This window comes from Acinonyx jubatus, chromosome D2 (genome assembly GCF_027475565.1).
Source record: "Acinonyx jubatus isolate Ajub_Pintada_27869175 chromosome D2, VMU_Ajub_asm_v1.0, whole genome shotgun sequence".
Taxonomy (NCBI): domain Eukaryota; kingdom Metazoa; phylum Chordata; class Mammalia; order Carnivora; family Felidae; genus Acinonyx; species Acinonyx jubatus.
This window is the reverse complement of record NC_069393.1, coordinates 30,450,967-30,463,297: the sequence shown is the minus strand read 5'-3', so window position 1 is coordinate 30,463,297 and position 12,331 is coordinate 30,450,967. Positions and strand designations below refer to the sequence as shown.

General features: G+C 56.1%; 1 protein-coding gene across 6 annotated transcripts in view; it reads right to left on the bottom strand.

Annotated features, from left to right (window-relative positions):
- The window catches only part of ADAMTS14 (ADAM metallopeptidase with thrombospondin type 1 motif 14), an 82,301-nt gene extending 73,641 nt beyond the window's left edge, over positions 1 to 8,660 (bottom strand). Inside the window, exons 1-2 of one of the 6 annotated variants that reach the window (XM_053207067.1) lie at positions 8,331 to 8,660; positions 6,181 to 6,629 (exon numbers count right to left, since the gene is read on the bottom strand). In XM_053207067.1, coding sequence (XP_053063042.1) covers positions 6,181 to 6,629; positions 8,331 to 8,412 — 531 coding nt within the window. In that variant the 5' untranslated portion in view covers positions 8,413 to 8,660. Of the gene's footprint in view, positions 1 to 6,180; positions 8,260 to 8,330 lie in introns of those variants that run through there. The other 5 variants (XM_053207068.1, XR_008292039.1, XM_053207069.1 and 2 more) reach the window with 5 other exon arrangements.
- Between the last annotated feature and the right edge of the window lie 3,671 nt (positions 8,661 to 12,331).

Below are 12,331 nucleotides of genomic sequence, written 5' to 3'. Positions count from 1 at the left end.
AAGTCTAAGCTCCACGGTGAGGCACAGATTTTCCAAACTACATTTTCACTGCTCCCCCTCTCCTATGGAGAGCTGGGATAATTCGCCATTTCCCTAGGAAGAATGCCTACAGTTCCTACCTCCGGGTTTTAAAAAACTCCTACTGAGGCTTTAATATGCGGCCCAAATGGCCTCTCCCCTCGGAAGCCTTCTCGGAGCACCTGTCCTTTTCAATAGTCCCCTCCAGGCCACCCACCAAGTGCATTATGCTTCCCTGTTCTCCCATAAAACACTGAAGTTTAGTGTGGTCTGTCTGGTTTCGCACTGTCCACTGGGCACGTCAGCCTTTTCTTTAAACTGTGGGCTTCAAGCCCCCTGGGGGGGCGGGGGGGCTCAGTCGGTTAAGGGTCCACTTCGGCTCAGGTCATGATCTCACGGTCTGTGAGTTCGAGCCCCGCGTCAGGCACTGTGCCGACAGCTCAGAGCCTGGAGCCTGCTTTGGATTCTGTGTCTCCCTCTCTCTATGCCCCTCCCCCACTCACTCCCTATCTCCCTCTCTCCCTCTCTCTCTCTCAAAAATAAATAAACATTAAAAAAATTCAAACTGTGGGCTTCTAGAATTCAGGGAGACAGGGCTGAGTCTCATCCCTGCACCCCCAGGACCTCGTGAAGGGCTGGGCTCTGGACAAGGGCCCACGGATTAAAGCAGCGGCATTATCTCAGCTCAGTCGTGACACTTACACTTCCACGCGTGGAGCCAGTGCTGATCGGCTCATCGTGCTAAGATTGCCGAAGCAGAGGGAACGCAGGGCTTGGCCAGCCCGGGGACCAGAGGTGGCCTCAGACCCACGCCAGAGAACGCTGCTAATCTACATCCTGCTGCAACGCAAGGGCATCTGATAATATTTACAGTGTTTTCCACTATTAATAATAACTGTAATTACTGTAGTAAATGCTATGAGAGGTAATAAATATTAGTATCAAGAGCCACTGAAATAATTTCCTTTATTAAGACCCCACCATACACCAGATGCTTCGCTTTTTTATATCATCTTATTTAATTCTCTGTACAAGCCTACAAATGGTTGCCCTTCTCTCCTTTTGAAAGTGAGGAATGTATACACAGAGCGATTTAGAAACACAGTCAGGGTCACGCGGCCAGTCTGGACCAGAGTGAAGAGACCCCGCACTTTCTGTCGCCCTAGACTGTCTCCTCACAATTACTAACAGCACCTGTCTAGGCCTTTCTACTGGCCGGGCACGTTTTGTAACAGCTTTACTGAAATATAATTCATATACCATACAATTCACCCATTTAAAGCGTAGAATTTAATGGTATTTAGTATATGCACAGGGCCGTGCAACTGCCCCACAATCAATTTTAGAATTTCATCACCCCGTAAAGAAACCCCCTCCCCATCTGCTCCCTACCCCACTGTAAGCCCATTCTAAAGGCAAAGGACAGAGCCTCAGAGAGCTGCTGTGATTTGTACATTAGGCAGGGGTAAGAAGCAAGGCTGGGACCCAGCCCCGCTGCCCCTCCTCACACGGCCTGCCAGGGGTCTACTCTGTAACCCCTTAAATATGCATGATCTGCAGAGGGTGAAAAACGGAACCAGATGGTGACAGAGCTTACATGTGCCTTGCTTCCACACCAGGCCCGTGACTCACAGAGTCACTGAAGGCAAAGGGGGGACGCACAGCACAGACAAGTCCCCACCACTCCCAGTGCAGGGGCAGCGAGGCCCAGGACACAGGGAGGCAGAGAAGGCAGTGGGGGAAGGAGCCTTTTGGGCAGTCTGGGATCTAGATGGTTCGTGGGGCCCCACTCCGCTGACCCCATTCCTGCACCCCCAATCCCTCCTGACCCACAAAGAACTGGCCCCTGCCCCAGGCCTCTGTGTTCCTCCCAGGAATTCAGAGCCATAATCGCTAACAGGCGACCTGCTCTGCACTTGACCCCCAGCCCGGGGTCCTGAGGTGACCCGGGTCCTCCCTGCCCACAGGCCCTCAGAGGCTGGGGGTCACAGGAGTGTCGGAAGAACCACTGCACTGACTGGCTGGGCTCCCCGAGACAGGCTCTGAAGAGTGGTCCTGCCTGGGCACATTCCCAGTTGGGTATCCTGGGGCTCCCCCCCGCCCCCCGCCCCAGGGGAAACAATTTGCAGGTAGAAGGGGCCGCCCACATCCCTTATTTCCTTCCCCCACACAAGCCTGCCCTGGGCCAGTCATTCTCTCTGCTGGCCAGAGGCCCAGCACTTGCTTTCACGTTTATAATGTTTGAACAGTCTTGCGCCAATGCCACCTCCTTCAGGGAGGCTTCCTAGATGCCCTGACCAAAATAAGTGGGTCCTTCTGCTGCTGCCTCACACAAAACGGTGATTTGTCTGCTCGTATGTCTGGGTCCCCATTAGCCTACAAACTCATCCAGGGCAGAGGTCCCAGCTGCCTCATTCCTGGGTCCTTCCTGACCCTCTCCCCCCCACTGTGACACACAAGACCCTCCAGAAGAGCAGGTGGGAAACGAGGTCAGTTTTGGCATGAATTAACCGCAGGGCACAGCACCCTCCCAGCGTCTGTCCCAGGTGCCCGTGGGGGAGTGGCTCTATGGGATGGCAGTGACACTTGCTGCCCTCCCCCTACCCCCGGGAGGGTTCCAGTGGCAATGAGGACCAAGCCACCAGTTTAGACGTGGCACTTCCCCCCAGCGCAGCTAAGATCCAAATGGCTGCAGTCTATCCACACAAAGTGTCTTTGTTCAAGCCCTTCTCACAGTTGGAGGGTTGGCTTGGCCATGAGGGCCAAACTCGGGGCTGGCTGTCTTTTCTCCTGGTACCTGCAATGAAGCCTGGTCTGGCACAGAGCATGTCCTAGAACCCGCCAGGCGAGGAGGCCTCAACCATAGGTTTAGAGAGGCCTGGCTTCAAATTCCTTCAGCTGGCCTGCCCCGCGTCCCAAAGCACCAATGCCAGAGCTGGAAGGGGCTCTGAGCCCCTCTATCCCATCCTCTGAGGTGTACCTAAGAGGCAAATGGAGCCCAGAGAAGGAGAGCAGCATGCCCAGGGTCACACAGCCACATCTCCAACTCCCAGCTCAGACTCTTTGCAGTTAACAGGTTGTCCCATCCCTACTCGAGGACCCCTCTCCTATCCTGCCCTCCCCTCAAGGTCAGGCCAAGGCCCACCTTCCCAGTGCGCCTTCTGGGATCCCCTCCCCGGTTCCATCCAGCATGGGGATGTACCCTCACTGGCTTGAAGAAGGAAGAGCTTCTGCCCAGAATGCCCTCCTCGCCCTCTGGCCTCAGCAAACTTCTACCCACCCTTCAAAGCCCAGTTCAAACGTGACGTTCCCGGGGCACCAAAGACAACAATCGCTCCCGTCTCCTGAGCACCATCTCCATCGTGCTCTGGAATGCCAACAAGTTAATGCAGAAACTACCAGAGGTGTTTCTCCTGCTTGGCACCCAAGTTCCTTGAGGGCAGGGACGGGGCTCTCTGCGAAGCAGGGTAATAACATCTGCATACACACCGCGTACGACCGGCGGGCTTTACAAACCATACGGCGCTGGGCAAACAAGCTCTCTGCCTATCCTCAGATCTCCCCCCCACGGCTCAAGTCTCCCCATCTATACAGCGGGTGAAGATAATGAGTGCACGTCCCCGCATGCAGGCCGGGGCTGTTGCTGCTATATTCCTCGGGTCACTTTCATTTTCTTACATCTCCCTGAGGGCCTCACCCACGGCCAGTGGTCAGTACGTATTTTTTTGGAAAGAAGGCCCTTTGGGACTTGAGGTGCTCAAGAAGATGGGGTTAAAATCCAAAGACCACACACAGATACAGACTCAAATCCGATCAGAAATGTTACACCGTAGGGGCGCCTGGGTGGCTCCATCCGTCGAGCGACGGACTTCGGCTCAGGTCGTGATCTCGCGGTTTGGGAGTTCGAGCCTCGCCTCGGGCTCTGTGCTGAAAGCTCAGAGCCCGGAGCCTGCTTCGGATCCTGTGTCTCCCTCTCTCTCTGCCCCTCCCTTGCTCATGCTCTGTCTCAGAAATAAATAAACATTAAAAAATTTAAAGAAAGAAAGAAAGAAAGAAAGGTTGCACTGTGGCCTTTGGGTCCAAAGGGGGCTCAGCTGGGTCACCGTGAACAGCCCCTTGCTCTCATGGGACACGGGGCAGTTTTCCGGAATGGGCTGGAAATTCTGAAATCCTTGCCCCGGGGAGGCTTCTGCACTGGGCTGTGGCTAGGGACTGGCTCCAGAGACAGCCGAAGGCAGCAGCAGTGGCCTGGGGGCAAGCCAAAGCAGTGGTAGTCATACCACAGGTAGTAATGCTGTTGATCGTCCACTGACAGCTTTGAGGCCCCAACATACTTTCGTGGGGGCAGCGGAAGAGGCGGTGGCCGCAGCCCTGTCACTGAAGAGCCAACAGCCTCTGTGGCTGCGGACAGGAGAGGGAGTTCACGGTGCGATTCGGTCAAGCCACCGGTTTGCACCAGCACTTTCTGTCTCGCCCTCTGCACAGACACCGCATCCCTGGGCGACTGCAAACATCAGTCACCCCTTAGGGGGGTGATGATGAAAAAAAGAACAAGAAGCCCTGGCCCACATCAAGGCAGTGTGACAATCAGCAGGAAGACACCGTGCAAGGACGGGGACACGGGGAGAAATGCTCCCAGCCCCGCTAGTGAAGAAAGATTCCCCCTTAGCATCCTCCCGAACTGACGCATCCCTCACTTAAAGCAGAAGGGCAGAGGAGCACGGGGGTCCTTTCCTGAGACGCGTCAGCTCATACCTGACAAAGAGTGACAAGGTAAAGCCTGGGACTGCCACACGGGCTCCCAAGCACCTGAGACACCGGGGATGGAGCCGAACTCCAGCACGAGTCAAGGCTCCGAGAGGGCCACCCACGGCTTTGGGGTTTGCAGTACAGAGCCAACTAGCAGGCGTTCTGAGCTTGGGTGGATGGAACGGGTCCTAAGAAAAGGAACTCACTGAGCTCCTGAGTGGCTCAGTGAGTTAAGTATCTGACTCTTGATTTCGGCTCAGGTCATGATCTCACGGTTTGTCGATTCGAGCCCTGCGTTGGGCTCCACACGGACAGTGCAGAGCCTGCTTGGGATTCTCTCTCTTGCCCTCTCTCCCTGCCCCTCATCTGCACACGCACGTGTGTGCTCTCCCTCCCTCCTTCTCTCAAAATAAATAAACTTTAAAAAAGAAATCTATTTTTTTTTAAATTTTTTTAATGTTTATTTATTTTTGAGAGAGACAGAGACAGAATGCGAGTGGGTTAGGGGCAGGCAGAGAGGGAGACACAGACTCCAAGGCGGGCTCCAGGCTCCGAGCTGTCAGCACAGAGCCCGACGTGGGGCCCGAACCCACGGGCCGTGAGATCATGACCTGAACCGAAGTCGGACGCTCAACCGCGGGAGAGGAGGCGTCCCCGAAAATCTGTGTTGCGTGGCACTGTCACCACATAGCCACCCAGGCACCCCAAGAAATCTGTTTTTTTAAAAAAGGGGAGCACTCACAGAGGGGAGCACTGGGAAAGAGCAGGCTGACTTTAAGACCAAAGACAGTGGGGGATGAGGAAGGACGTAACAATAACAAAAATAACGGCAGCTAACACCAACAGAGCCTTGACCCCATGCCAGGCAGGTGCTGACCACCCACCACATTGCCTGGTAAGGTAGGTCCTATTATCGTCACTACCGCTCAGCCCCGGGAGGGCGTGGACTATGTCTGTGGCATCCCCCAGAGCCTGAACAGGGCTGGCCACATAGGACGCACACAGTAAATGTGTGCGTTATGCATAAATCCTTGCTTCACACAGGAGGGAAGGCAGCGCAGAGTAATTAACATCTCCAAAGCCTCAGGGCTACTGGGTGGCCCAGCCAGGATTCAGCCCCAGCAGAGCCCGCCTTCCTTACCGCTGCATGTGTCTGGGCTCAGAGAATCCTGCTAGCTTAAGCCGTGGTCCCAGCGCGTCCGGTGGGGGAATGCACAAGGCATCACCCTAACCAGATCTTCCGCACCTGCCAGAGCGGGAACCTGGTGGCCGGGGGGGCATGCAGAGCTCTCCGGAGGCAGTGAGGCCTGTGACTGGCCCACACCACACATTGTGCCCCCAGGAGTCCCAAACACAGGGAGCCAGGGAGAAAACCACGCCAGCCTGGCTCGGGTAGCCAGGCTTGGCCCTTACCAATCCGTCGCAGTTGCTGATGGCGACAGCTGCCCCTGGCATGCCCGTGACGTCCCCGGTGTAGACACACTCCCGCCGCAAGGGCTGTCGGAACAGCTCCCGAAAATCCTCTTGCCACTCCACGGAGGCTCCGGGCACCACCAGCCGTCGGTTGGGCCGCAGGCGCAAATGCAGTTCCTCCCCGAAAACGGTAACATTGAAGTAGAGGGAGGAGCGCCCCACCCGGCCAGGCTGCAGGGTGGCTCCTTTGCGGCGCAGGGGGCTGCGGGCCACCCGGAGGTGACCTGAGCGTGACCGTGACCGTGGTGCGGGTGGCTCATCCACTATTGCACTCCCTGAGGAGGCTGCCGCTGGCCCAGACAGCACGTGGGAGAGGAAGCGTCCCCGAAAATCTGTGCTGCATGGCACTGTCACAACATAGTCACTGAGCTTTCCGGAGAGGCGCAGCTCTGCTGGAAGTAAACAAGGAGTTACATCAATGTAGTCTGTGCAAAGGTAAGGGGAGACCGGCAATCCCACGGGCGGAGAGAGCTCTGCAACCCTCAGCATCACCTCGGAGGGACCTCTTAGCCCAAGTTCATCCGATAGCCATCCAGTGCTTCCTGAGCCTCTGGATCTCTGTACTTAGATGAACGGTGTTCAAGTACTCTGTGCACATAACTTGCTTTCTGTAGTCCCCAAGGCCCTGTTAAACTTAACAGAAGAAAAGAAATGATGCCAGAGTCCTGTCTGTCACTCCAGCCACGAGCCTTCCAACTTTGGGCATTGCCAAGGAAAGGGTTGAAACTCCCCGAAAGCCCCCAGGGCAAGGAGAGGGATGGCGGGATCTGCCCAGACTCCCTCAGTGTGCTGAAGTCACCAGCCCAGCCTGGGGTAGGGCCCTCCTCGCCAAGCTCTCTGAACACAGCCAGCAAAACACACACACCTAGAAACCCAGGGGATCCTGGGCACGTGTCAAGGAGACAGGAGCTGGAGAAGGGAGGGAGGGAGTACAGGTTCTATGTTTTTCCAAGTTTAGAAAGAAAACTTTTTAAAGTAAACAGAGGCTGCTGAGATTTCGACACGGCCCAGCACCAAGCCTGGTAAATATAGATCTTCAAAAATAAAAAAGAGACGCATGGGGTGACCTGCCCACTCGGACTGAATTAAGTGTGAGGTCATGGCCCCATGCTCCAGGCTGCATGCCAGCAGCCCGGTCCTCACACAGCTCTCCCTGAGCCCAGCCAGGCCCAGCAGGAATGACAGCTCGCTGGCTTCCAGGCTTGGTGATTCAGGGACGGGAGTTTGGAGGGATTTTCATTTCCACATGGCTCCGTCTTTTGCCTCCCTAGCCCCCTTCACACTACCGATGAAACCTAGAAAAGGACATCTCCCGAAAACCCCCCATGCTCATGGCAGTTACGGTGGGGGAGTACTGACTCTCCTCTGGTTTTACCCATTGAGACCCCCCAGGATTTCTGCTAGGGAGATCTCACTTCAGTACATGAGTATAGAGCTCACAGACAAGCAGATGTCCCGCCTAGAAATAACCAGAGTCCCCTCCCCATGCTCAGGTGAGGGTGTGGGGCGTCTGGTCTGAGTGTGAGACGCTGTCTGCACAGAGCCTGTGAATGATGGAGGAGAGAGCTATCAGTGTGTTTCCCAGCAGGAGTGTGAGGGCCAGGTGCTCACTGGGTGTGGGCAACCACCTGCCAGCCTGACTCCGTGAGGATGAGGCAGTGAGACACGCACACACAAGTTGGAGAGACAGTAGGCACTGAAAGTTAAAGGCACACGGGACAGAAACAGACCAATAGAGTGTGTGTGTGTGTGTGTGTGCGTGCGTGTGTGTGTGTGTGTGTGTGTGTGTGTGTGCGCGCGCGCGCGCGGGCGCGTGAGAGAGACAGAGACAGAGACAGAGACAGAGACAAATATATAGCCCCTAAGAAGAGACTCCAGATTCCCAAAACCTCTCCGGGGTCTCTCCACCTCTCGTGCCAGAAAGGAAGAGCAAGCTCGGGTCAGCGACCGGGCCATAGGGGAAGAAAGAGCTCAAGCCCAGGGCGCGCACCGCCTCCTGCTCCCCGGAATGCCGCCGGCCCCTCGGGCCCCCTGGGGCCAGCCTGACTCCCGGGCACCCCGGACCCCTCGCGCCCCCGACCTGCACGCACCTGGGGTCCGGCTGCCCGCGGCGGCGCAGAGCGCCCAGTGCAGGGGCAGCAGGCAGGACAGCAGCGTGCGGAACGGAGCCATGTGGCCGCGCGCGGACGCGGGCCCGAGGGCGCCCGAGCCCCGGGCTCCGGGCTGCCGACGAGGCTGGAGCGCGCCCCGGACTGCCGAGCGCGGGCCGACCTTCCTCCGCCTGCTCCGCCGCCGCCGCCGCCGGCCCGCCGGCTCCAGGTCCCCCGCGCCGCCGCCTGGACCGCTGGCTCCACGCGCCCGAGGCTGCCGGCGGGAGAGCGGAGCGGCCGACGCGCCAGCGCCCCCCGTGCCAACTGCCGCGGGCCGGTCGGTCCGCCCGCGCCGTGACGCTCGGGGACGCGGCGCGAGCCGGCCAAGGGGGCGGTGGGGCGGGCGGGCCGGGGGTGGGCACGCTGGCGGGGCGGGGCCGGGCGCGGGTCGGACGGGGGGCGCTGCGCGGCCGGGGCGGAGCGCGGGGCTGGGGAGTGCAGCGCCGAGCGGCCCTGCCTGATCGGAAGTGCCACGCGGAGCCAGCCGCCTGGGCTCCCCCGGAGTGACGGTCCGTAGCCGCTTTCCTTGTCCCCTCTGCTCCCCTTACTTGACCGCAGGGCCCACTCTCCAGAGCCACCGGGCGGAAGGGATGTCCAACTCCGTTTGGGTGATGAGACGGTGACCACCTCTCCTTCCCTAGAGGGGGTTTCTATCTCCTTTCTCTCCTAGTGGAGTGGATGCCCTCCACTAACTTTATCTACCCGTTTTGCAGACCACGCCTCTGGGCCCCCAATTGCAGGGAGTGACCTGAGTCCGAGTCAAGAGTGTGGTTGAACAAGGTGAGGAGAGAGAGCCCTCCCTGGCTTTGTGCTTAGACAGACCTGATTGGAATCCTAGCCGTGAGCCTCCCTGGGAGAGTTAACTATAGCACGCACTAGGTGTTCCATAAATAAGGCACCCTCCACCTCTGGCACTAATAGCTTCTCCGCGGCCCGAGGTGGGAACAATCCAGAGGCAGGGACGAGTGTGGATTGCTGGTTTTGCAGTGTTGCTGAGACCAGTTCGGTAGTCGGGGCAAATAGCCCAACCCCTGCTTCACTGTATAAATGTGTTCCTAACAATTTGCAAATGAACTGTATTTCAAGTAAGCCAGAGGTGGGAATTGGAGAAAGGATTTTTTTTTTTTTTTTAAGAACCGTGGAATAAAGAATCTTTGTATACAGTGTATAAAGACCCCTAATCTTTCTGCTTTTGAGTCCAGACATTTTGTTGTGGGGCTTTCTTAAAGGGAGGCCAGCTTGCGGGTGGAAATTCTCTAAACACACTTCTCTGGGGAATCCCTGGATCCCCTGAGAGAGGACTTGGGTTCCTGCACACTTCCCAGTCTGCACCCTGGTTAGGCTCTGAATACCTTCCTGCCGTGTGGACAGAGACCCGGATTCCTCAGGATTCCTCATCCTCGGTATTGGAGGGCCGGTGGGTTTCTGAAAGCGGGTTTGGACAGCTGACGTGGTGTCCCAGGTCACATAGCTCATTTGCAGTGGGGCTGGGATCCCAGTCTAGTGCTGAGCCAGAGAAAGAGACAAGACGAAAGGTCAGTAGACTATTCAAGGCTGAGCTTTGCCAAACCCAGTCTGTGACCAAGGGCAAGTCATTTTCCTCTTTGGGCGGCGGTACCTCATCTGTCAAAGGGGTAACCACGAGGCTCACGGGAGTCAAGGCAAACTCTGACGTCCTGTGGAAATGCAGAGCATTTTCTATTCCAAGGAATGCCAAGAGAATTCCAAGGAATTCCAAGAATTCCAAAGAATACCATCCAGTTATTTGCAAATGGCACCAGCAAATCCACACACGTATATATATTTATTTGAAAGAGACTGTGTGCGTGCGCACACGCAAGCGAGGGGGTGAGAGGGAGAAAGAATCTTTTAAAAAAAATTTAATGTTTATTTATGTATTTTTTTAATGTTTTGTTGATTTTTGAGAGTTAGAGACAGAACGTGAGCGAAGGAGGGGCAGAGAGAAAGGGAGACACAGGATACTGACGTGGGGCTAGATCCCACAACTTGTGAGGTCACGACCTGAGCCGGAGTCGGACGCTTAACCCATGGAGCCACCCAGGTGCCCCTGGAGAAAGAATCTTAAGCAGGCTCCACGCTCAGCACAGAGCCCAATTTGGGGCTCTATCCCACCACCCTGGGATCACAAACTGACCTGTATTAAGTTCAGGAAAAACAGAGTTCCTTTTTCTCACTCTTTTGGGTCCTTTAAGCTCTGTTAAGTCAAGAGCCAGACTGTGGTTTTGTGTGTGAGGACAGATGGAGCAAGAATGTGTGTATGTGTGTGTGTGTGTATGTGTGTGTGTGTGTGTGTCCGTGGGAATGTGGAGGAGGGGCTGTGAGGTGACCAGGCTGGAACTGTCTCCATTCTGGCCCCCCACAAATCCACTAAATGAGCTCAGGATAAAATGACCTTCCCTTCTCAGGGTCTCAGTTTTCCCGCTGCAGAGTGGGGGCCCTATGGGGACAGAAGGGAAGAGTCATAGTACATGATGGCTGACTTTCTCCCTTGCCATCCCAGAAGCTTGCCTAGCCCCCTCCCTGAGCCCCACCCCATTCTTCCTGCCTTAGACTTGGTAAGTCAAGAGGGACAGATTGCAGCTGGGACCCCAGCAGCCTGACTCATGAGCAGCGGGCTGGGGCCTCCCCCGGAGCCAGTCCTGGCAAGCAGAGAGCAAAACCTCACCCCGGTTCTCTCCCCCCACCCCCTTCCCTGGGGCTATAACGGTTGCTTTTGTTGGCCAGTATTGTATGTCCAGGCTCTTTTCCACTGAGGAACCCTTTGTTAAGAAAAGCGGACAAGGGAACATAACTCAGAGTCTGGGCAGAAGGTGGAGGAAAGGGCTGGGTGGCAGGCCCCATTTCTGGAGGTGAACAGGGCCAAAGCAAGGAGGGAAGTTCTGGGTTCCCTGACTCTCACCTTGGGATTCTCGCACAGTGGAATACGGCTTGGGTGTTTCTCTCGCTGATGGTTCTCCAACATTTATCCAATGCTCCTTCTGTCCAAAGCGCTGGCAGCGGAGAGGGATATGCAAAGAGCTTGCACTGCACGGTCAGGAGCCAATTGGAAGATATGACAGGTGCACGAGAAAGCCTGAAAACCGGGTAAGACAGGAAAAAGGAGAGTGCTCTGGATGAAGGCGAGGAGTCATGGGTGAGCGTTATGGGGATTCCAGAAGGAAAGGGGCTCAGGGCAAGTTCAGTGGAAGGCTTGGGTCCAAGCCAAAGCCCATAGTCCTTGGAGTACACCATGGTACCTGCACAGGATTCTCGCACCCGCATCCCCGGAGAGGTCACATGGTTCTGTTTGTCTTCCCTCATCTTTTTTTAAAAATGTTTATTGAGAGAGAGAGAGAGAGAGATTGACAGCGCACGTGTGCACACAGGGGAGGAGCCGGGAGGGGGGAGAAGGGGTGCGGAGAGAGAATCCCAAGCAGGCTCTGCACTGTTAGCACGGAGCCTGACAAGGGGTTCGGATTCACGAACCGTGAGATCATGACCTGAGCCAAAATCAAGAGTTGGACGCTTAACCAACCAAGCAACCTAGGCACCCCTGGAAAGGTTTTCAAAAAGATAAAAGGAAGGGGCTCCTGGGTGTCTCGGTCGGTTAAGCAACCAATTTCAGCTCAGGTCATGATCTCAGTTTGTGGGTTCGAGCCCTGCATCGGGCTCTGTGCTGACGGCTCAGAGCCTGGAGCCTGCTTCGGATTCTGTGTCTCCCTCTCTCTCTGCCCCTCCCCAGCTTGTGCTCTCAATCTCTCTCTCTCTCTCTTTCAAAAATAAACATAAAAAAAGATAAAAGAAAGGGGCTCCTGGGTGGCTCAGTTGGTTAAGCATCCGCCTCTTGATTTCGGCTCAGGTCATCATCTCAAGGTTCGCGGGATTGAGCCCCGAGTTGCGCTCCTGGCTGACGGTGCAGAGCCTGCTTGGGGTTCTCTATC